The 23,143-nt window shown below is 49.0% G+C and overlaps 1 protein-coding gene across 1 annotated transcript in view; it reads left to right on the top strand.

Moving 5' to 3' along the window:
• The window catches only part of TYW1 (tRNA-yW synthesizing protein 1 homolog), a 123,606-nt gene that overhangs the window by 20,026 nt on the left and 80,437 nt on the right, over nt 1–23,143 (top strand). Inside the window, exons 8-10 of the mRNA XM_014953037.1 lie at nt 1,589–1,706; nt 16,311–16,363; nt 19,607–19,725. Of these exons, the coding sequence (XP_014808523.1) occupies nt 1,589–1,706; nt 16,311–16,363; nt 19,607–19,725 (290 nt within the window). The remainder of the gene's footprint in view (nt 1–1,588; nt 1,707–16,310; nt 16,364–19,606; nt 19,726–23,143) is intronic.

Genomic DNA, 23,143 nt, shown 5'->3' with positions numbered 1-23,143 from the left:
CATGCTTATGTTGCTTGTAACTTTATGCTAATACGTGATATTCCAGTAATACCCCTTCCAGTACCTAAAGGGGACCTACAGGAGAGATGGGGAGGGACTCTTGATCAGGGAGGGGAGCCATAGGACAAGGGGAAAGGGTTTGACACTGAAAGAGGGGAGATTGAGATTGGATATTAGTAAGCAATTCTTTGCTGAGGGTGGTGAGAGCCTGGCCCAGGTTGCCCAGAGAAGCTGTGGCTGCCCCATCCCTGGAGGGGTTCAAGGGCAGGTTGGAGGGGGCTTGGAGCAACCTGGTCTGGTGGGAGGTGTCCCTGCCCAGGGCAGGGGGTGGCTCTGCGGGGGCTTTAAGGTCCCTTCCAATGCAAAACATTCTATGATTTTTATATTCCTGCATTTGGATTTAAGTATTAAGTAGGCTCCAAGGGCTGAACCGTGTCCTGTAAAGCAGCATTTGATGGAAGCTGAACGTTGGTGGGACCTGCAGCTCATTTGTCTAAGCCGGGCAGAGGGGAAACAGCCTTTCTTGCAGGACATTTGGTGATTACCAAATTTTGGTGGTAGTTGGCTGCCTTTTAAGGTGACTTGTGGAGACCACAGCTTCTCTCCTCACGACAGGAAAGACATTGAGGTTCTGGAGTGTGTCCGGAGAAGGGCAACAGAGCTGATGAGGGGTCTGGAGCACAAGTCTTGTGAGGAGCGGCTGAGGGAGCTGGGGGTGTTCAGCCTGGAGAAAAGGAGGCTGAGGGGAGACCACCTTGCTCTCTACAACTCCCTGAAAGGAGGGTGTAGCCAGGGGAGGTCGCTCTCTTCTCTAAAGGAACAGGAGATGGGACAAGAGGAAACAGCCTCAAGTTGTGCCAGGGGAGGGTTAGGATGGATATTAGGAAAAACTTCTTCACTGAACAGGATATCAAACATTGGAAGAGGTTTCCCAGGGCAGTGTTGAAGTCGCCATCCCTGGAGATACGTAAAAGCCGGGCAGACGTGGTGCTGAGGGACATGGGTTAGTGGTGAGTTTGTCAGTGTTGAGTTGATGGTTGGACTCTATGGTCTGAAAGGTCCCTTCCAACTGAGAGCATTCTGTGATTCTACTCTGGAAACTCCAGGGCTGTACGACTCGGAGCAATGTGGTTTTCTTCCCTGACCTGTCCCAAATAATTCAGACACCAGCTGTGTGTCACCCCAGGCAGCTGTGTGTCAGGCACAAAATGATTTGTTCCCTTCAGCTGGTGCTCAGTGGAGAGCTGAGGTTATTGTGCACTTGTGAAATGTTTGGGCTTAAATCCTGGAGCCCCTCTCACTCTCAAATGAGACTCAAACACCTTGTTTCTTAAAATGTCCTTGAGAATTTTACTGCGGTGTTAGTGGAACAAATCTAGTGTGTTGTGGGTTTTCTTCTTTTTAAATTTACTGAAGGGTCAGAGTCTGGTGGGAGGAGGGACAAAATGCAGGATTACATGAATGCAAGAATTCTTGTGTGGGCACTTGTGTCAGTTTTAAGTTTGGCAGCTCCGTGGCTGAACTGTGCCACAGGGTTTAAAGCACGATGCTTCAGTCTAAACAGCTGTAATTCACTGTCTTTAAACAGAGAGAACGTGAGCTGGAGGAAGGAGATGTTGGGACCAGCTTGAGCACTGGGAGGAAGGAGGAGGGTGAGAAGAGAGAGATGATCACCCCGGCGCTGCGGGAAGCGCTCACAAAACAAGGTGAGGTTCTGCAAAGCCCAGATGGTGGAGCAGGATTTGGTGTCTTAGTGGTGGACTTTCAACAGAGCCAATAAAAGATGGTGTTCTTTATGCTAAAGATACTGCTCTGGACCCCCAGCCGTGGTAGGCTCTAACCAGAGAGGGGCTGTTTGTACTTGATTGTGGCAGGGGCAGAATCTAAAGCTGGGTAACAACGTGTGTGGAGTGTATCAGACTTATTAGGGTTCAACGTGTCTGCTACAACTCCTCAGGAGAGAAGATGATGGTGTGTCCCCCCAGGCCTCTAACTCCCAAAGTGCAGGTTTCTCAAAGAATATTTAAAGATCAGCTTTGCATCTTAGTCCCCGACTTTTATTTCAGTTTCATGCTCTGATCTTGTTACTGAAAGTTTATTTCCAGAAAAGGAAGTAGTTCAAACTAACTTTAACAACAGTAGCTCTCCTGTAAGCTGTAGAGAAGAGTTTTAATGAACTTAATGCCTGTTTTTTAAAACAAAGGGTGGGCAGGGGAAGAGCTGGACTGATACTCTGCAGTTCAGTGGCCTCAGTTGTGAGTGGCAGAGCCAGGAGAAGGGTGATGGGAGCTTCCCTGTGCTGCTCAACTCGAAACTAAAGGGAGTTTAGTCTAATTTTTTTTTCTCTTTTGGGATAAGAGTGTGTTCAGTTTTCTAGTTTGCTAAATTGATAGTATTTCTCCTGATGCTTCTGAGCGCACAGTTCTGGTTGTTGCAGTGCACGGCTTTAAACACGTAACCTGAAGGAATAAAGCAAAGGTGTAGGAAAGAGCGGCAGTGACCAAAGTGGTGCTGCTGGGACCAGGGGAGGGACCGCAGGAGCCTGGTTCAATACATCTCTTCAGCTTCCATTCTGAAGGCTGCAGACTGCTGCAGAACAGAGCCCTGCTACAGCATTTCATTTTTATTTATTTAGTTACTACTGCCTGTGTTTGTTCCCGGAGTCGAACTGTTGGCCTGCAAGGGTGTTTGGAGGGCAGGTGGATTTGGCTAGCAGGGCTGGGGGAGTGGGCTACTGGAGATGTGGTTGTTCAGAAGTGGGCAGCGGGGAGGTGAGTGAGCTTGTCTGCTGCAAGTCTCTGTTTTGGGTTGTTAGAGAGACCGCTGACTCCATGGAGGGGTGCACCAAGTTCCCCAGACATCTCAAAATCACAGAATGGTGGAGGTTGGAAAGAACCTCTGGAGACCATCCAGTCCAACCCCCTGTCAGAGCAGAGCAGGTTGGAAAGGAACGTGTCCAGTTGGGTTTGAATATCTCCAGAGATGGAGACTCCACACCCTCTCTGGGCAGCCTCTTCCAGGGCTCTGCCACCCTCACAGCAAAGAAGTTCTTCCTCACGTTGAGATGGAATTTCCCGTGTCCCAGTTTGTGCCCATTGCCCCTTGTCCTGTCCCCAGATACCACTGAGAAGAGTCTGGCCTCATCCTCTTGCCACCCGCCCTTTAGCTATTGCTCAGCATCGATGAGATCCCCTCTCAGTCTGCTCTTCTCCAGCTGAACAGCCCCAGGTCCCTCAGCCTTTCCTCAGCACAGAGATGCTCCAGCCCCTTGATCATCTTTGTAGCCCCTGATGGACTCTCTGCAGTAGACCCTTGTCCTTCTTGAACTATGGGGCCCAGCACTGGACCCAAGACTCCAGATGTGGCCTCCCCAAGGCAGAGCAGAAGGGGAGGATGACTTCCCTTTACCTGCTGGCCACATTATTTTTGGTGCACCCCAGGAGACAATTTGGATTTGCTTCAGGGCACAGGAAGACTGCCTGTGGTCCTGGCTTCTGAGAGGGGGGCAGTGGGTGGGTTTCAGCTCTGCCCTGGCTTTGTTGTGTCACAGGGCTCTGTGCTGGCTCTCACTGGCCCGCAGTGGTCGCAGGAGTAAGTCATACTGGCTCACTTTCTGACCCAGTCTCTGCTGGTTTGCGCTGGGGGAGCAAATGAGATGGTGCCTCTCCAATGTTTCATAAAAAGTGGTCATCTGAAAAATGAAAGCAGCGCTGGAGGGAAGGTCACCTTCCTACTGTAATTTTTTTGACACAAAGGGAGGCTCCCCAGAGAACTCGCATTTCCTTGTGATGTTCCAGGGAGAGGAATTCATTACCCAGATAAGTAGGTAAGTATTGCTCCCCTCCTTCGTCGTTCCCGGCCAGGCCAGCCTTGGATCGACTTGTAGGATCCACTTACTTAAATCTGCAGTTTAACAGACTTCAAACTGTTGTGTCTCCACCCTGACAGCTCCGACTGCCTCTGGCACAGCCTTCCCCTCCTTCCCTCACCTAATTCTTTATTGGTCACTCGACAGTGAAGAAGAGAAGCTGTCTGTCTCTGCACATGACATATAACACCTTTTTTTTTTTTCCCCTGCAAATAACACACCATGACAGGCTTATGTGCCTATATAAATAAAACCATTCCCTCCTTCAGCACCGTTCCGCCCAAAATAAAAAGTGCAATGTAGTCAAAAAGATAATCTAATTAATTTAGCAGCAACTGCTTGCTCTGGGTGTAGTTTCAGTGTCTTTTCTAGATTATCCCTGAGGGCATAATTAGCCCAAGAGAAGGAAAAATCAGTACTAGTGATTTAGGAGAAAGCTGTCTTTTTTTAAACTGTAGCTGTATAACAGGAGTTTGCCTTTGAACAGCATCTCGTCAGACTATTGTGATCCCAGCTCTTTATTTTGATTCACCTTCAGACAAATTTACCTTCCTGTAGGTAAACTGAATATTGCTTAAACAGTGGTTTTTATTTTAGGGCTGGGGTTGAATTTCAGCTAAATATAGCCTCACCTATTGGTTTGTGTAGGTGGGAGCCCTTGTAGTTGCCTGGTTGCAAATACCTTTATAAAAGACGCTCTGTAATAGCTGCTCTGTAAAGTCATAACCAATCTTGTGTTGTGAGAAAATGCTGATTCCCTTTCAGTGCTCAGTCTTGCATAAAATACAAATACAGCACAAACTACTTAGTGTCTCCGAGTCACAACGAGAGCTGGAGAGAGAGGCCGACAGTTGAAGTGTTTGGCTCTGTGTTCTGTTTGCAGTGGTACCGTTTTGCTGCATTAATGCTTCAGTAATTTCATCTGCTCAGGTATATGCCATGAAACAAACTGAAAATAGAAGCGAACTTTTCTTATTAATATTTCCTGTGGTGATTAGTAGATACAGCCCAACGTGTTCTCAGTCAGTTCTGCTGTTGCCGGTAGATTCTTGAAACAGCCCCCGCTGGGCTGGAAGGTTTTTTGCCGGGCCTGGCTACCAGGAGGATTTTGTACCTGGTGAAGTTTGCCTTTCCAGAGCTCCTGGTTTTTCAGCAAGTGCATTTAAATCTGTGTTTAGCTTCCGAGGGAGCCTCAAGCTGCTGTTCTAATGGGAAAGGTGAATGTGAAAAAGCCAGTGTGAGTCCATGGGGGTTCCTTCAGCATGTCCTGTATCAGCTGTGCTTGTTTTACAGGTACAAAATACTGACTGTCTCTTACATTTTCCTGCTGCTATAGAGTCAGTTCAGCACCAGCACAAGGGCCTGTGCTCTGTTCAGGGTGTTACCTTCATTAGCCCAAACTGCTCTTTGACTTGCCAGATGCTTTATTGCTGTGATGGTCAGCCTGAGAGCCAAACACCTCATCCTGCTGGACAGGACAGCAAGGCTAGTGGTTGGGGGAATCATGGTTTTCCTGCAGCTGACTCCTTGAAATGTTTGGAGGTCACACATGATGTCGCACAGTGACAGCTGGTTCCATGGAATACTTAGAGTTGGAAGGGAACTTAAACATCTCCAGTTCCACCCCCTGCCTTGGGCAGGGACACCTCCCACCAGACCAGGTTGCTCAAAGACCCCTCTAATCTGGCCTTGAACCCCTCCAGGGATGGGGCAGCCACAGCTTTTCTGGGCAACCTGGGCCAGGCTCTCACCACCCCCAAAGTGAAAAACTTCTTCTAGTATCTCATCTGAATCTCCCCTCTTTCAGTGTAAAACCCTTCCCCCTCCTCCTATGGCTCCCCTCCCTGATCAGGAGTCCCCCCATCTCTCCTGTAAGGGAAGGGGCTCTAAGGTCTCCCTGGAGCCTTCTCTTCTCCAGGCTGAACCCCCCCAACTCTCTCAGCCTGTCCTCCCAGCAGAGGGGCTCCAGCCCTCCCAGCATCTCCGTGGCCTTCCATCATCCCTGTCATGTTACAGTTGCTTCAGGTCTTTGATGTCCTTCTCTTAACTGTGCAGAAATAAAATGGTGCAAAGCCAAACTCAAACCCCTGAAGAGCTCATTGTTTACTCAGTAGATTCCAAGGACCTGGATTCCTTAAGCCGCTCATACCCTGTATTTCCAACGTGCACTTTGCTCCATGCTCTTTGCTCCGTTCTTCTCTGCTGTAGCACTTCTAAATGCAACTGTGCTTTTCCTGGTGGGCAACACGATGGCGATGGATCGATGACACCCAAAGACTGATCCCACTGACACTGTGTAAATGATTCTGTTGTGTCTCTGCTACCACAGGTGCTGTTTTGTTGTGCTTCAGTTGGATTGTTCTGCCTTTACTCGTCAGGTGAGCCTGCAATTTAGCACCAGGGTGTACAGGTTACCTCTATTTTACTTGTATCCGAAGGCAAGTGGTGTTAGGAGACAGCTTATTCTCATCTCCTAATTAGGAGAATTAATTTCGGTAGCTGAAATACCGTGGGCTGTTTAAGTAACTGCTTGTTTTCGTACTTGGACTTCATGGTTAATATAAAGATGTACTTTGATTTACGTTTTTGGTGTGTACGGGCAATCAAGAGGCTGAGAAAAATATCGAAGGTGTGGCTTTTCAAGTGCTCACAAACCTTGCTTGAGATGAGGTTTTAAAAATACCTGGTGGCTTTTGCTGTCTGTTGTTGGGCTGAGGTTCCCAGCCTGCAGCTCTGAGCTCCTCTCACCATCCCAGTTCTGCTCGGTGCTGGGTGCTTTGTGTCCAGGCTTTCGGATGGGACCCCCGGTGCGAGGCCGTGCGCGGCGGTGGGTGCTGCAGGGTGTCCTCTCCCGTGGGCCCATCCTGTCCGTGTCTCTGGGATTCACTGCGCTTTGTGTAGAGCCATTAAACTCCAGGTGGCACCAGCAGCTCACAGCAGGGTCGGGGATGTGTAGCACTGGTGCAGTCCCTGAAATGTGCCACAGAATTCAAATACTGGCCGTGGGAAGATTAAAAAATTAGTTTGCAAAATAGCAAATTATTCTTAAGTCAGCAGAATAAATACAATGACCGAAACCAGGCAGGGTTAAGCCTCCTGAACTTTCTTGCCGTTCCTTAGAAAATGTCTGTGTAAATAAACACTGAATACACAGTTAAAGGGGGAGAATCCAGGGAGCAGGAGATGCTGAAGCCCTACAGTGTGGAAGCTGCCAGGAGCTGGGCTGAGCTGACTGCAATGCTAATTCCCTGGTGCAGATACAGAGCTTGTCAGGAGCAGGGGAGATAGTGAACGCTCGGTTTTGCGGGGCTGATTCTTTCCTCTCATGTAGTTCCTGGAGCTGGTGCAATTACCACATGTACAATAGAGAAAAATAAGTGTAAATGCATTTATATTTGAAGTACATCCGTTTGTTGGGGTTTTTTTAGGTTTTGGAAGGGCTTTGGAGAGTATTGGTCTTTGAAATTAAGTCTATTAAGCTGGAACAAAATATGAGATATATTCAGGCAAGGATAAAATTTGCTGTCCTTTCTCTATAACATAACGCTCTCCACAAGCACGGGGACAGTCCATACAAATGGAAATGTGGAGCAGGAAATGTGCCTGGAATGACTGAAAGGGAGAGACTCGAAAAAACACAAACAACAACAAAAAAGATCTTGTCTGTAGCAACTTGCAGTTCTGTCTGTGACTCTTTCTGTGTTTCTTCTGGGTACTGGAGGCAGAGCCGTGGAGGTTCCCTGCCCCCTTCCACTGGAGGTTTCTCAGCCAGAGTTGACACTGATGTTCAGTTCTTAAAGACGTTGGGTGCCTGCAGATTTATTGAGAATTTTCCTATGAATAAACAAAAGAGGCTGATGTTCTTTCCCTCCTCACTGAATGATGTGACCTCTGAGTTGTGACCTGGTCCTTTTTGGCCAGCTGGTTACTGCCAGTTGGTGAGGATGACATTCTAAGCCAGGCACACATCTGCTGCCTCCTGCCCAGCCTCAACAGGTAGAAGATGTACAGGGAGCTGGAGATACAGGGCTACAGAAGGAACTGGAGGAACCCAAAGGTCCCTGGGGGAAGAGTAGGTGAGTGTGATGGGAAAGCTTGAGAGCGGAGCTGATGCTCTGGCCCTCCCAGGGGGCTGAGGGTATGTGTTGGGCCCCCTACCATAAAAAAGACATTGAGGTGCTGGAGCGGGTCCAGAGAAGGGCGACAAAGATGGTGAGGGGTCTGGAGAATAAGTCTGGTGAAGAGAGGCTGAGGGAACTGGGGTTATTCAGCCTGGAGAAGAGGAGGCTGAGGGGAGACCTTATTGCTCTCCACCACTACCTGAAAGGAGGGTGTAGAGAGGTGGGGGTCGGTCTCTTTTCTCAAGGAACAGGCGACAGGACGAGAGGAAATGGCCTCAAGTTGCGCCAGGGGAGGTTCAGGCTGGGTATTAGGAAAAAAATTTTCACTGAAAGGGTCATGAGGCATTGGAAGGGTCTGCCCAGGGAGGGGGTTGAGGCCCCATCCCTGGAGGTGTTCAAAAGACTTGTGCATGTAGGGCTGGGAGGTCTGGTTTAGTGATGATGCTCCTCGTTTGTTGTGTGGGTGTCTATTGTTGTCAGTTAGGTTGACGGCTGGACAAGATGATCTTTAAGGTCCCTTCCAACCTAGAAGATTCTGTGATTCTATGTAGTGTTTGGGGGAAACTGGTTCTTCAGGGAGACAGCCTGGTCAAGAGTCCCATCGTGTGTCTTTTTTCCTGCTGGCTTTACAGCCTGGACGTGAATTGCCTGTGCTCTAGTCCCCAGTGGAGCTTGTGCCTTCCCAGCCTCCCAGGCAGAGGAGTAGGGAGCCCTTTGCTGTTCAGAACGTTGGAGGGGCTTTCGTCTTGCAGGTCTCTGTCTTGGATGCAGTGTCTGAGAGCAGTTGGAAGGTGACTTCTAGAGATGGGGGGCTAGTTCTGCTTTCTTAGGATTGTTCTGGTGGATGGTGGTGGATGTTGGCTTGCCAAGCCCCCAGAATCCCTTTTTGGGAGTAGAGGAGCAGCTGTTCTCCTCTTGGGCTGGCAAAGCCAACGTGGAAGTTCATGAAACTACTTGTGCTGAGGGGTGGACGTCTTTTCTCCATCTTGCCTTGGGTGAGAGGAGGTCCCAAGAACTTGCAGTTGATTTGGAAGATGGATTAAAATGTGGTGGGCTGCTGTGTTGTTGATGTCCTTGGCCTCGCTTCTGTAAGACACACTTTGCTGTCATTGCTGCTAGTGGAGGTCACCACCAGGACATGTTCATGGCAACCCTTTTGCAGTGGCTCAGCAAATGGTCTGACCTACCATGTTGCCCTCAGTCAAAGGTGCCAGGTACAGAAGGTTTTTCTTTTGTTTTTTTCTTCAGTACTAGTTGATGTAGGTGAATATATCAGTGGAATCTGTGGCTGTTTTTGTCAAAGGTGTAGTTTAACAAGAAACTACGCGCTTGAGTATTGGAGGGTTTATATTCCTCCTGCCCAGGCAGTTCTGTGCTGCAAAGGGAAAAAGTGCTCTTGGATTAAGTGAAAAGCCAGATCTTAAGAATTTTTTAGCTCTTTTATGATCTGCTGTTGAGGCTGGAATTTATTATAGCTACTGGCATTCCCACCCTTGACCTCTGCCAGTCTCATTTTCCTGATACTCTATTAGGCTTGGTTTGCCTGCTGAAGCAGCTGTATTTCTTGCACTAACCTTTAGTAGGCTTTTGCTATGTGTTAAAAATGTTGGAAGATGTTCTTTGTTTTGTGTGTGACGAGAAGGATCTGAAGCAGGATTTCAGCAGCTCCACTGAAAGACCCGAGCTTTCAATCCACTTTGGAACTATGATATTTTTGCATGGGAGGTAGAGTCCTGTCATAAAATCATAGAATTTTAGGGGTTGGAAGGTACCTTTGGAGATCATGTAGTCCAACCCCCTGTCAGAGCAGGATCACCCAGAGCAGGTTGGAAAGGAGTATGTCCAGGTTTGAATGTCTTCAGAGATGGAGATTCCACACCCTCTCTGGGCAGACTCTTCCAGGGCTCTGCCACCCTCAAACTGAAGAAGTTCCTCCTCATGTTTAGATGGAACTTCCTATGTTCAAATTTGTGCCCATTACCTCTTGTTCAGTGTCTGGGCTCTAGCTCATGGGCAACTTGCTCACCAGGACTCCAAGGTGTCTCTCTACAGAGCTGCTTTCCAGCAGCATCCTCACTCCCGCTCTGAGTTCATGGAAGCAAGCCCTGCCACAAAGCTCAAGCCTTTTGTACTTCTTAAAAGCACTTTCTTCTTTTTCAAAAAGAGAGAAAACCTAAAGAGTAGATCTTGATGAGCTTGGCAAAGGCTTTCTTAAAGGTTGAGCGGTGCTAGGAATGAATCTGGAGATTTCTTCTCTCGTGCTTGGGCAATCTGGAAAATTCCACTGCCCAGATACCACTTTTTTCTATTTCTATATAAAATAGTGAAATAATTTTAACATGTTCCTTTCACCAATGACATTTGTTAGGGTTTTTTTGGTATTAATTTTCTAGCTCTAGTCAGAACACGGTCTTCTGGGTGGTGGCTCAAGTGCAGCAATTGTGCTAACTCTTTCAAGCTGGTGCTTAGCCTGGTGAGGGATTACTGCTGGGTCGCTTGCGCTCAGCTCTGCCCCTTTCAAAGTGCTCTCTTTCAGAATGGCAGGGAATTGGAAACTCCCCCCCCCACCCCCCCGCCCAAGTAAACATTCTCCTCGTGTGATGTTCCCTTTTCTGCGCTGAGTTTCAGCTTTAGTAGATAATCATTGCCTTAAAGCAGAGGACTTTTATTTATGGAGATTGCTCGATAGAACCAGACTGATTTGCTGGCTGTATATTGCTTTTCTCAGAAGAAAAGTCTTTGGAAAGTCATTTGAGTTTGTGAAGCATGATGTGACATCAGATTGGTTTTACTGAGCTTATGGTGACTGCACGCTCAGAGAAGGATGGGTAAGTTGTCGTCTTGTACCGTTGGGGGATCTCCAACTGCTGACCTACTTCATTCTTTCATAATTAAATCTTTTGTTTTGTGCATTCAAAGACTTTGGGTGGAGAAAGCTTTTGATGTAAAGAGCTGTAATGGAGGGTGGCTTTGGGTCTTCTTCTAGACATTTTGGTGAACTGGCAAAGCCACAACTGGAAGTCCTACCTGTGTCATGTTTTAGGAGAACAAGGTGAGAGCAGTGTCCTGTCTCAGTGGCTGAGAGCTCCATGGGCTCCCTACATGAATTCTCTGAATTTCAGAGAATGGGCTTTTAAAACTAGCAGTACTGGGACCAGTGCTGTTCAACATCTTGGTGACGTGGATGGTGGGGTTGAGTGCACCCTCAGCAAGTTTGCTGACCACACCAAGCTGTGTGGTGCAGTCAATATGCTGGAGGGAAGGGGACCTGGAGAGGCTCAAGAAGTTCATGAAGTTCATCCAAGCCAAGTGTAAGGTCCTGCACCTGGGACATGGCAATCCCGAGCACAAATCCAGGCTGGGTGGAGAATGCCTGGAGAGCAGCCCTGAAGAGAAGGACTTGGGAGTGCTTGTGAATGAGAAGCTCAGCATGAACCGGTAAAGCGCACTGGCAGCCCAGAAAGCTTGCTGTATCAAAAGAAGCATGGCCAGCAGGTCGAGTGAGGTGATTCTGCCCCTCTGCTCTCGTGAGACCCCCCCGGGAACACTGTGTCCATCTTTGGAGTCCTCAACACAGGAAGGACATGGACCTGTTAGAACAGGTCCAGCAGGACCACGGAGATGATCAGAGGGCTGGAGCACCTCTCCTATGAAGACAGGCAGAGAGCTGGGGTTGTTCAGCCTGGAGGAGAGAAGACTTATACCTTATAGTAGCCTTCTGGTATCTGAAGGGAGCTACAGGAGAGCTGAGGAGGGACTCTTTGTTGGGAAGTGTAGCGATAAGATGAGAGGGGATGGTTTTAAGCAGAAAGAGGGGAGATTTAGATTAGATACTAGAAATAAATACTGTGAGGGTGGTGGGACCCCAGCCCAGGTTGCCCAGAGAAGCTGTGGCTGCCCCATCCCTGGAGGGGTTCAAGGGCAGGTTGGAGGGGGCTTGGAGCAACCTGGTCTGGTGGGAGGTGTCCCTGCCCAGGGCAGGGGGTGGCACTGGGTGATCTTTAAGGTCCCTTCCAACTCTAACCATTCTAGGACTCTCTGATTACTTACGTGATAGAGTGGAAATGCTGCAATGTAGTTTTAAATGGTCGCAGAAGTGTTTTGCCCCAGAGAGTGGAGCAGTTGCCCTCTGTGGTGCCGGCCATCTCTGAGTTTAAAGCTGTCTGTGGTCTGTCAGACTCCCTTGGGATTGTCATGGTGAGTGATCACCAAATCTTTATCAGCCTGGTGTTATTGCCTGATAACACTCATTTCACCCAAAAGCTTGTTTAAAAGCTTAACTCATTTCTTACTATAGTAAGAAATGACAATTTCGGTGAAGTTTGGCAAGCTTCTGGGCCATTCAGAATTTATCATCTAGAGCAGCATCAGCTCATGCAAAGAGTCCAGATTAGATGTCTTTAGTCAGGAGCTGAGCTGATTACTTTGAGCCTCCTTATTATTTAAGGAATCCTTTGAATATTAGGCTGCAGAAATAAGTGGATTGGTTTTGTTCAGCCTCAGCATCTGAAGATCCATGGGGACTGTGAGCAGAGCCCCATCAACACACTGTATGGTTTGGGAGGTGGGGGATCCAAATCTTCACATACAGTCATTGCTCACAAGGAATATCTCTTAGAGCAAAGAAGCGAACGTGGTCGGTGAGCCCTGGTGTACGTCGGTGAGGGTTTCTGGGCCATCAGTAAGGTTCGATTCAAGCACCATTGGCCTTGGCAGGGCCACAGAGAAGTTCTGGTGGCAGGTGTCCCTGCCCTTGGTAGGAGGTTGGAACAAGATAATCTTCAAGAGCCCTTCCAGCCCAAACCATTCTGTGCTTCTCTGATGAAGCTGTGGCAGAGCTGATGGCAGAGGAACTAGCCTGAACTTTCCGAAGGGTTGTTCAGCAGAAGCTATGGTGTGGAAACAGAGCTGAGAAGCCCCTCAGAATGGTTCTCAAACATGTTTTCTCACACATTTGGTTTGAAACTTGGTGGTGCTTGGTTCTTTCTTAACCCTTTCTACTTTCTTTTAGGCTGAACTCATTTGCTGCTGGTGTTACCAGCCAGCAGTGAAACAAAAGCTTGAAGAACCAGGCTTTATGGAGATAGAAGGACCCTGGTCACCTGGAGTAGATGTGTAGAGAGGGTTTGGCCTTGGTCACTGGTGTTTTATCTAATTTCCAAGTGTGAAAAAGCATGGTACAGCCAGTGTGCACTGTGATGGCTCAGCAGGGTAACCACACTTTCTGCTGGACTTAACCTACATTGGAACATTCCAACCTATCCATTGGAGCGGGGCCAGAGGAGGCCACAGAGACACTGCAAGCGCTGGAGCCCCTCTGCTGTGAGGACAGGCTGAGAGAGATGGAGGGGTACAGCCTGGAGAAGAGAAGGCTCTGTCTGGGGAGATGCTAGAGCCCCTTCCAGTCCCTAAAAGGGCTCCAGGAGAGATGGGGAGGGACTCTGGATCAGGGAGGGGAGCCATAGAATGAGGGGAAAGGGTTTTAAACTGAAAGAGGAGAGATGGAGATGAGATGTGGGGAAGAAATTCTTTGCTGTGAGGGTGGTGATACCCTGGCCCAGGTTGCCCAGAGAAGCTGTGGCTGCCCCATCCCTGGAGGGGTTCAAGGCCAGGTTGGAGGGGGCTTTGAGCAACCTGGTCTGGTGGGAGGTGTCCCTGCCCAGGGCAGGGGGTGGCACTGGGGGGGCTTTACGGTTCTTTCTAACCCAAACCATTATATGATTCTACACCTTGAAGACCCAAGTTCAACAGCTTCATACAGAGCTTCTAGAACTTCTGCAAGTATGTGCTGTTCCTTCTTGTAAACCATCACTGCAAGTCCTGGCAGTAGCAAACGTGATGAGTAACCCTGTTCTCATCACTAAAGCTGGCTGAAGTTTGGAAGTCTCTGTTTTGATGTTGAACGTGTTCAATTTTCTTGGCCTTTAGAGGAAGCTGTGGGTGGAAGTTGATTTAAGTAACTTAAGAGAAAATGCTGCAGCTTTGGGCTCCAGAGCTTGGCACCTCACTCAGCTGAGCTGCTTCCTCCCTTCCCTCAAACTACTCGGTAGCAGATCTGGGCAAGCGTGTCCTATTTTCAGTTTAACTTTAATCTAAAACCCATTTTAAAGCAGCCATATTGCTTCTACTTACAAGTGATCTGTGAGAGAATAATCTTGAGTGAATGCTGTTGCTGGATTCTGAAAAATGGGAGAAATGCGGCTAGGCCTGTGCTGGGTGACACCAGAGGGAGGAGGAATGTGTCACCCTTTGCCATGCTCCTCAAGAAATCCTGTAAGGACAGGAATTGTAGCAGCGAGGGAGGTCTCAGCTGAGATGAGATCTTGCTGGACAAGCTTTTTTGCAAAGAAAGGCAGGAGAACTGGGCAGGACAGCCCCGGGGCCAGAAGAGATGGTGTGGAGCAGCCAAAGGCGGTTGTGTGTACAGGTCTCCTGGGTCTCATCCAGTCCTAAATAAAGGTGTCCCCAGTATTGCATGTGGCTTTGCAGACTCTCAGTTAGTTCCATGTCAGAAGTGCTGATCAGGGTTACAGGAAAGTTTCTGCAGGAAAAGCTTGGATGATCTGTGAAATACCAAGGCTTTTTGGTTCACAGCTGCTTGTTCTTCCTGGCTGTATTGGCTTAACCCTGAAGATACACGTCAGGCTTGGGGAGTTACTCATTTAGGGAGCGAAAGGATGAAAAATATTGTCCATTCCCCCTGGGCTGGAGGGGGAGAGGGACTGCAGGTCGTGGGAGCAGCCTGGCACTGAAGTCACCAAAGCCTCCCTTAATCTGGCAATTGGCCCCTTTGCCATGGAACTGGGAGTCCCACTGCTTCCTCCTGCCAGTCACCTCCCCAAGTGTTCTACAGCCTCCTGGAGAGTCCCCTCAGGGGACAATCGGGCTAAAATGTCATATGTCCTAACCCTCAGCGAGCTTAGAGCAGTGGGAGGAGGCAGGAACAGGGTTTAAGGGACAGAGCAACTAGAGCAGCGTGTTCTCAGTGCTCTGCCATTCCTCATGAGCCACGTGTGTCTTCACAAGGTTGGATTTTTAGCTGGTGCAGCTCTTGTGGCATCTGCTGTCACTGTAGTTCCCGGCTGGCTTCGTGTCCTTGGAGGTGGAGGGGACTCTGGGGAGCAGTGGCACTGCCCTGGGATTTTGCTGCGCAGGTGGCACATGGTGACAAATGGGCAGGGTAATCGTGCCACCTGTCATTGTAGGAGGTGAAGGCCAGTTCTTCTGCTGAATAGGAGGTTTTTCTCCTTGTTAAGCTCATGCTGGTTGGCAGAAAGGAGACTTGACACCAAAAATTTGATTTTCCTCTCAAGCGTTAATATAAACATCAGCCTAAAGTGGCTGGTTGAGACTTGCTGGGTTTGGGGACAACCAGGCCATTGACGTAGAAACGCTCCTGTGTGAATGACACAGTGAGGCTCCTCAAATCCCTCTTATTTTTATGCTGATTTTGAAGTGACTTTTAATCCTTCAGACATACTGGTCTCTAAGCACTTTTTTTCAGAAAGGAAAATAACCCAACTCAAGCAGTTTGGGTAATAATAGTACTTAGTGCTTAACGAACGTTGTGGAATTAATCCTCCTGGACTAATAAATTTAAATGATCTTGGCTGGGGAACAGGGAAGCGATGTGAAATCAGCTTTCCTCTGGGCACGGAGGAGCAGCTTCTTCACTGTGCCTCCACCGCGGCCAGTGGAGATGGAACTGGAGAAACTGGTGAGCCTGTGAAGTTTGGGTTCAAGCCGAGCCCCACGTTTCAGTTCCCTTCCTCCACTCTCACAACTGCACCACAAGTCAGATGATGTTCTCCAGTCTTGGTCAGACCTGCTGAGGAGCAGTGGGAAGGTGTCTCCTTGAGAAGGAGTTGGTCCTGGGGTGACCCTGGGCCAGGGAGATGCTTCTGGTTCCCTGTCCTGCTCCCTCCCATGTGCTGTCCCCTGGGGTTGGTGCAGATGTCCCACGTTGCTGGGCTAAACCTGTTCTTCTGCCATCCTGTTATGGAGAAGTCTTGTGGCCACCACCTGTTGATTCAGACAGGACTGAGGAATCTAAATAAATCTCCTATTAAGAGAAATGGGTTCAGGTTGGACAAAGTCCCTTGGGTGGCCATGGCCTGTGGTGGGACATGCAGGTGCCCAGAATGACATGGAGAGTGCTGTGGATGGACACTGATGTCCTGGTGGTGGTGTTACCTTTGGGCCAGCAGGGAGGAGCAGCGTTGAGGCGGTGATGTTTGATAACTGTGTGCACCAACTGATAAGCTTTGTTTATCAATTACTGCAAGTTAAGATTGATGGCTTGATTTATTTCTTGTTTCCAGGTTACAAGCTGATTGGAAGCCATTCCGGGGTGAAGCTCTGTCGCTGGACAAAGGTATGCTCTTTCTCATTTCAGAAGTTAAAAACCATGCTAGAAACTTACTCAGGTAATACAATTAATTGTATTTAAAAATACGTAATACATAAAAATATCATTTAAAATGTGCTATTGCTTGCAAGAAACCAAATTTCATCTTCCAAGCTGTAGTTCTGCATTTCAAGCTATTAAAATCCCTCTGTGAAGAGTGAGAACGCGACTGTAGCAAAGAGCTGGGAGCATCATTCTCTGTTGGGGTGGTTTTTTTTCCTGTTTTTCTGCTGCCTGCTGAATGTACGGCGGGAGCAGAGCAGCGAGAGGGAAGTGGGAAGGTTCCCAGCAGTGTGAGGTCTGGAAGGAGGGTACCACAGTGGGTACACTCGGGTTGGCACACAGGGGCCATTAAACCTCTTGTTGTGTGGCTGATGCAGCTGCTCTGTCGGTGCCTCCTCCACTGGCTTTGAGCATCTGCCACATGAGATTTAGACAGGTAACTGTCACTTGTTAACACTAGGACTTCTTAAAAATTCCTCTGTGGCAGTGTGTGTATGTGTATATAGTTATGTATGATGTGTCTGTGGGTATATGTGTGTGTGTGTGTGTACACGTATCTATGGAAGAGCCATCCTCCCAGCCCTACAGCTGTGTGCTTCAGGCCGTCTAAACCCTAAACCAGGAGCTTTTCAATTCACTTATTTGCAGACTTAAAAATGTTCCCCATGGGGAGGCACAGAGCCCCATCGAACAAACTTCAGTCCCTTCCGTGTGTTTGCTGTTTTGGCTGTCCTGTGGCAGTCCCTGAGCAGCTCAGAAACGAAAAGTCGATCTCTAATGTTACATATTTTGGGAAGCAACACTGATAGAACACACTGAAGCCTTCACAGGGTGATAAACGGTGGGAATCATCAGCTCGTTAAAATGCCTGCGCATCTCTAGCTGGTGTGCTGTGGCAGGGATCTTTTGGTCTCTGGGATCTCTTTTGCTGCATGATTAACTTTGTTTATTTTTTTGAAAAGAGCTCTTTGAATGGCAATCACCAGGGTGGGGGCTGCAGCCAGGTTTTCTTACTGAAATGCCTGGTATCAACGAACCTTTTCATCAAAAGACTTGTTTTTGTGAAGGGTTTAAAGAGCCCAACGCTGCATTGGTGTGAATATTTGTGAGACCTACTGATCCCACCGCTGCTTCTGCTGTTTACTCTTGCAAATATTTCTCTCTTCTGTCACTTTCAGCATTGGAGAAGACTCTGAAATGTTTAAAGAAAAACTTGTCAAACTTAGTGCTGTGATGGAGAGAGAACCTGAGGACCTATTTTTGTTAAAGAACCGGAATTTCGTGCAGCACTGTAAAGCCATTTCACAAAATAAATAGCAGCTCTGTGTGCTTAGATAGAACCTTACTATTTTTAGCTTAAGCAGGAATTGAATGTAAAGTGTTCTAATAAATGGAGCTGAAATTGGTTACAGGCAGTGGCTTTGACTCAGATTCACACCAATATGAATATCTTCAGGGGGCTTGTTTGAGATTTGTATCAGTGGAGAGCGGGAGCAGGGCTGGAAGGATTAGAATTAAGTAAAGTATCATAGCGATAGTGTAGATTAAAGCGATTGTGTTCTGTCACATTCTGGAAAAGAGCATAAACCCTGCAAATTTTAGGGAGAATCTCTTGATTTGCCTGTCTTGCGAAATCCAAAATATAACTTGCTCTCCTAGAATTTGTGAAACTCTTAAAATCTCTGTTGTTTGAGAGCGTTAGAATTCCACGTTGTTTAATCTCCCAAGAGTGTGCCAAGGCTGTGCCCGTGCCAGACGTTACCTGGGTGTGCTCTTCCCGCTGCTCAGTGGGGACTTTCTCCTGGATCACCAGGCCTCCTCAGGTAGAAGAAGGTCATATTTCACGTTTTCTCTTGAAAAGGAGTAAAGATTCTTAGTGTGCAGCTGCAGCCCAGAAGGCCAATCGCATCCTGGGCTGCATCAAAAGAAGCGTTGCCAGCAGGTCCAGAGAGGTGATTCTGCCACTTTGCTCTGGTGAGACCTCACCTGGAGTATTGTGTGCAGGTCTGGAGCCCTCAATATAAGAAGGACATGGACCTGATGGAGAGGGTCCAGAGGAGGGCCACAAGGATGATCAGGGGGATGGAGCACCTCTGCTACGAGGACAGGCTGAGGGAGCTGAGGTTGTTCAGCCTGGAGAAGAGGAGGCTCCGGGGAGACCTAATAGCGGCCTTCCAGTACCTGAAGGGGCCTACAGGAAGGCTGGGGAGAGCCTGTTTAGAAAGGCCTGCAGTGACAGGACGAGGGGCAATGGCTTTAAGCTGGAGGGGAACAGATTTAGACTGGAGATGAGGAGAGGGTTCTTCACTGTGAGGGTGGTGGAGCACTGGAACAGGTTGCCCAGGGAGGTGGTTGAGGCCCCATCCCTGGAGATATTCAAGGAGAGGCTCAATGAGGCCCTGGGCAACCTGGTCTAGTTGGGGGTGTCCCTGCTGACTGCGGGGGGGTCGGACTAGATGACCCTTGGAGGTCCCTTCCGGCCTGGGAAATTCTATGATTCTATGATTTATTATTATTTAATGGAGCTAACGAGAGCCACTGGCACACTGAGCAGCAGATCCATCCCGGTGGGGAGGCTGCTGCGGTTCCGCCGGGAGGGAAAGTGCCGCGTCCCGCTGGAGCCGCTGGCTGCTGGGAAGGGCCTTTATAAGGTCAGGGTATTTATTTAATTTAGTGCTAGAAGAAATTCTCTACCAGACAAATGAGAACAATTGAGTGTTCAGTAGTGCAGCCTTGAAATTGATCTTTGTTACTCTTTAGTGGGCTTTTACAATAATATTTCTTGCAGCTTAAGTGGCTTCACCCGCCCGCTTTTGTTGGCTGATTCAGTGAAAAGCTTCGGTAGAGCACGTTGTTATCCTGCAGGGCTGAGAGTGAGGAGTTATTGATTATGTTAAAGTTTCTCTCCTCTAAAACAGTTGTAAAGTTGACATCGTAAGTGCCATGCTTCTGTAAGGCCATATATAAGCAATCAGACTGGATAGCTCTGCCTGCTGTGGATTTCTTCCTGCATCCATCCTCGTTCAGACTTGCTCCCCAGCCGTGACCTCACTCACGTGTCACCGGTCACTCTGAACAGCAAAATTACCAGTGACTGAAAACTACAAACATGCCCAGGGAGCAGATTTCAAACCTTTGCACTCTGGTTACAGATGGTGTGTTTAACTTCTTTTTTTTGTATTTGTGTGTGTCTTTCTCTGCCAATAGTCGATGCTTCGAGGCCGAGGAGGCTGCTACAAACACACATTTTACGGGATTGAGAGCCACCGCTGCATGGAGGCCACCCCCAGCCTGGCCTGCGCCAACAAATGTGTCTTTTGCTGGAGGTAAAATACTGTTGTGGTTGTACTTTGGGATGGGGGCTCTGCTCCACTCTGTCACAGAACCATAGAATGGCTTAGGTTGGAAGGGACCTTAAAGACCATCCAGTGCCACCCCCTGCCCTGGGCGGGGACACCTCCCACCAGACCAGGTTGCTCCAAGCCCCCTCCAACCTGGCCTTGAACCCCTCCAGGGATGGGGCAGCCACAGCTTCTCTGGGCAGCCTGGGCCAGGCTCTCACCACCCTCACAGCAAAGAATTTCTTCCTGAGATCTCATCTCAATCTCCCCTCTTCTATTTAGAAACCCTTCCCTCTCGTCCTATGACTCCCTTCCCTGATCCAGAGTCCCTCCTCAGCTTTCGTGGAGCATCTCTAGGGACTGGAAGGGGCTCTAAGGTCTCCCCAGACAGAGCATTCTCTTCTCCAGGCTGAACCCCCCCAACTCTCTCAGCCTGTCCTCCCAGCAGAAGGCCTCCAACCCTTGGAGCATCTCCGTGGCCTCCTCTGGCTCCATTCCAACAGGTCCATGTCCTTCTGCTGTTGTTGGCCCCAGAGCTGGAGGCAGCACTGCAGGGGTGTCTCCCCAGAGTGGAGCAGAGGGGCAGAATCGCCCCCACTAGCCCTGCTGGCCACGGGGCTGGGGATGCAGCCCAGGGTGCATGGGCCTTTCTGGGCTGCCAGCACACGTTGCTGGGTCATGCTGAGCTTGTCATGCACCAACACCCCCAAGTTCTCCTCAGGGCTGCTCTCCAGGCATTCTCCACCCAGCCTGGGTTTGTGCTCAGGATTGCCAAGACCCACGTGCAGAACCCTGCAGTTGGCCTGGTTGAACCCCATGAGGTTCATACAGACTCACCTCTCCAGCCTGTCCAGGTCCCTCTGGATGGCATCCTGTCCTTCCAGCATGTCGACCGCTCCACACAGCTTGGTGGTGTTGGCAAGCTTGCTGAGGGTGCCCTCAATCCCACTGTCCGCGTCCCTGACTGTCCTGTTCCTCACACCTGGGACAGTGTTTTTGGGTGCCCTTTTCACTTTGGGAACTGGGGAAGGAAGGGTTTGGAAGGAGCAGTGTTCCTCCCTGTCCTGCCTGTACTGCTCCCCGCTGAGAGCTGCTGTGGGTCAGGGATGGTAGGGATGAGCTTGGTGGGTGCACTCCACTTCTTGGAGGCAGAAGAGGATCTGAGGGCTCCTCAGTGCCACCTCCCCAAGAACTGTGCCCTCTTGGGCTCCGGCAGGTTCAGCCTAGGTGGGACCAGTGGCAGGAGGGTTGGGGAGACAGGAGACAGAGACCTCTCCATCCACCACCCTGCAGTTCGCACTGCTGCCTGAGCCCAGTGCTCTGTGGAGGTTTGGATCCCCCTGAAGGTCACTGTCTGGGACCCCCTGGGGCTCCTGATGCTCTGGAGAACATGGTTTTGCTCATGCTGTGCAAAGCCACCAAGGTGCTAAGTGCTGTGAGTAGCTTTGGTTTGAAATGGGACCATTTTTCTAATTTAAAGTACCTTCCCCTTCCCCCAATTCAGTTGCTTTCTCAATGAGTGAAAAGTGATGACTTGCTTGCTGTTGCCTTCCTAAAACAGGAGCTAATAAATCACTTTCCGTTTTAGTTGATAAAGTGACCCTTTTCTCAGAGGCGTTACTTTGTTGTTAATTGTCTGAAGGAAATGAGCTTTGCTGGGATCTGAACCCGAGCCGCTCCAGCGCCTACTCACCAACGCCTGGGCTTCGAGGGAAGGTTTTTCCAGGCGGGGGAGTGGGGATGGGATCGGTGGAGACACCGAGAGGCTCAGCAGAAATAAAAGCTGTGACGTGGAACAGTGCTGAGTGGGAGGACGTGGAGGTTATTCTTTGAGCTCTTTTGTCTTCCACCTTGTTAATTCAGACCACGGGGGCTGCGCTTCCTTCGGTATCTCTGCCTGCCCCAGGGGGCTCAGCACCAGTAACCCCCATCCCATCCCTTAGCTGGGTGTCTGACATCCCAGTATTTCATGCAAAACCAGCCAAATTCCTCCAAGGACCATCTTTTGTCTTTCATAGTCTTTGTGTTTTCATAATGCAAATGTTTCAGGAGAATGTTTAAATGCCAGTGCAGAAGAATTGCTATAACTTTGAAGGCACTTTGAAGCTGTCTCGCACATTAGTTTAAATATATGCCTTAGACATTGGTCATCCTGTTAAGTTTGCATTTGGGAGTCTGTACCAAAATGTTAATTGGGGCTCTTGATGGGTTTTTATCATACCCTGCCTTGAAAGGACACAGCAAATGGCATGTTTAATGTGTGAATTTTGTTGCTTTTCTTTGGAGCAGTCTAAGGACTGGGGAGAGAAATGTAGTGCTGCTGCTCACTCCTTGTTTCCCTGTATCAGCTGGCAGCGGTGCGTTGAATTCTGCAGTGGGGACTGTACTGGGTGGAAGATGATTGCCACGTGTATTATCCCTCTGTCCCTACACAGAAGGTACATAAACACCAAATAGAAAGCAATAACATCGCCAGAAATGGGGTGTTTTGTCCCCAGTATTGCACCACAGACCATTTAACTCTGTTCCCCTGCAGAATGACCCAATGCAGTGTCGTGCAGCAGCAGCCGCCTGGGTCTGGAGTGCGGGGCTGGATCGGGGAAGTCAAACGAGTGTAAATTGAGAAGTGCAGTAATTGGGATAAATCACCGTGTGCGATAGCTTCCCTGTGCCTCTAACTTGTCATCCTGTGGCTGTCGTTTGTCACTTCCCAGAGGAATCCTGCAACAGTGGCCCTAATGATAACGAATGCCTGAACTCTTATTTTCCTAATGGCAACAACCTGGAGGCAAGGAAAGGGCTTTTCAGGGGACTGTGCTGAAAAATGGTCTCATTTATTTACCTTCTGTGGGAGAAATGGGGTCTAGTTGTTGGACTCTTCCGTGTGGACGGCAGCGCCTGTCTGCCAGCTCGGTAGAGGTTTGAGAGAGAAGACTGAAGGCTAAGTCTGAGGCTCGTTCCACATTATGGTCAACCTTCACTTTGACACAAAGCAGAACTGGAAGGAGCTTTCTCTGCCTTGGTTGGGTTTTCAGCCTCTGGGCTTGGGCTGCTGCAGCCTTTGCGTGGCTGGAGGTTGGGTTAACTGGGTACAGGAAGAGGAGTCTTCCATCCCCGCTCTCCTCCCTACCACGTGCACATCACCACAGTTCACAAACCCTGCAGCCAGGACTATCTATATATAAAAATCCGTTTTTAAATTATTTTTTTCATTTTAAACCCACCATGCCTTGCAGGTTCTTAATCACTTGAGACTAAATGTAGAATCACGTGCTCCTCCTGCCCAGCACCAGTGCCTCTTACCTTCTTACTAGCCATTGCCATCTGTGCTGTTGGAGACACATGAAGTGCTGGTTTTGATCTACTCTTGGCAAGATGTTTTTAATCCAGGTTTTATGCCTTG

Source organism: Calidris pugnax, unplaced genomic scaffold (assembly GCF_001431845.1).
Source record: "Calidris pugnax isolate Ruff unplaced genomic scaffold, ASM143184v1 scaffold133, whole genome shotgun sequence".
NCBI lineage: Eukaryota > Metazoa > Chordata > Aves > Charadriiformes > Scolopacidae > Calidris > Calidris pugnax.
This window is presented reverse-complemented; position numbering and strand designations above follow the sequence as displayed.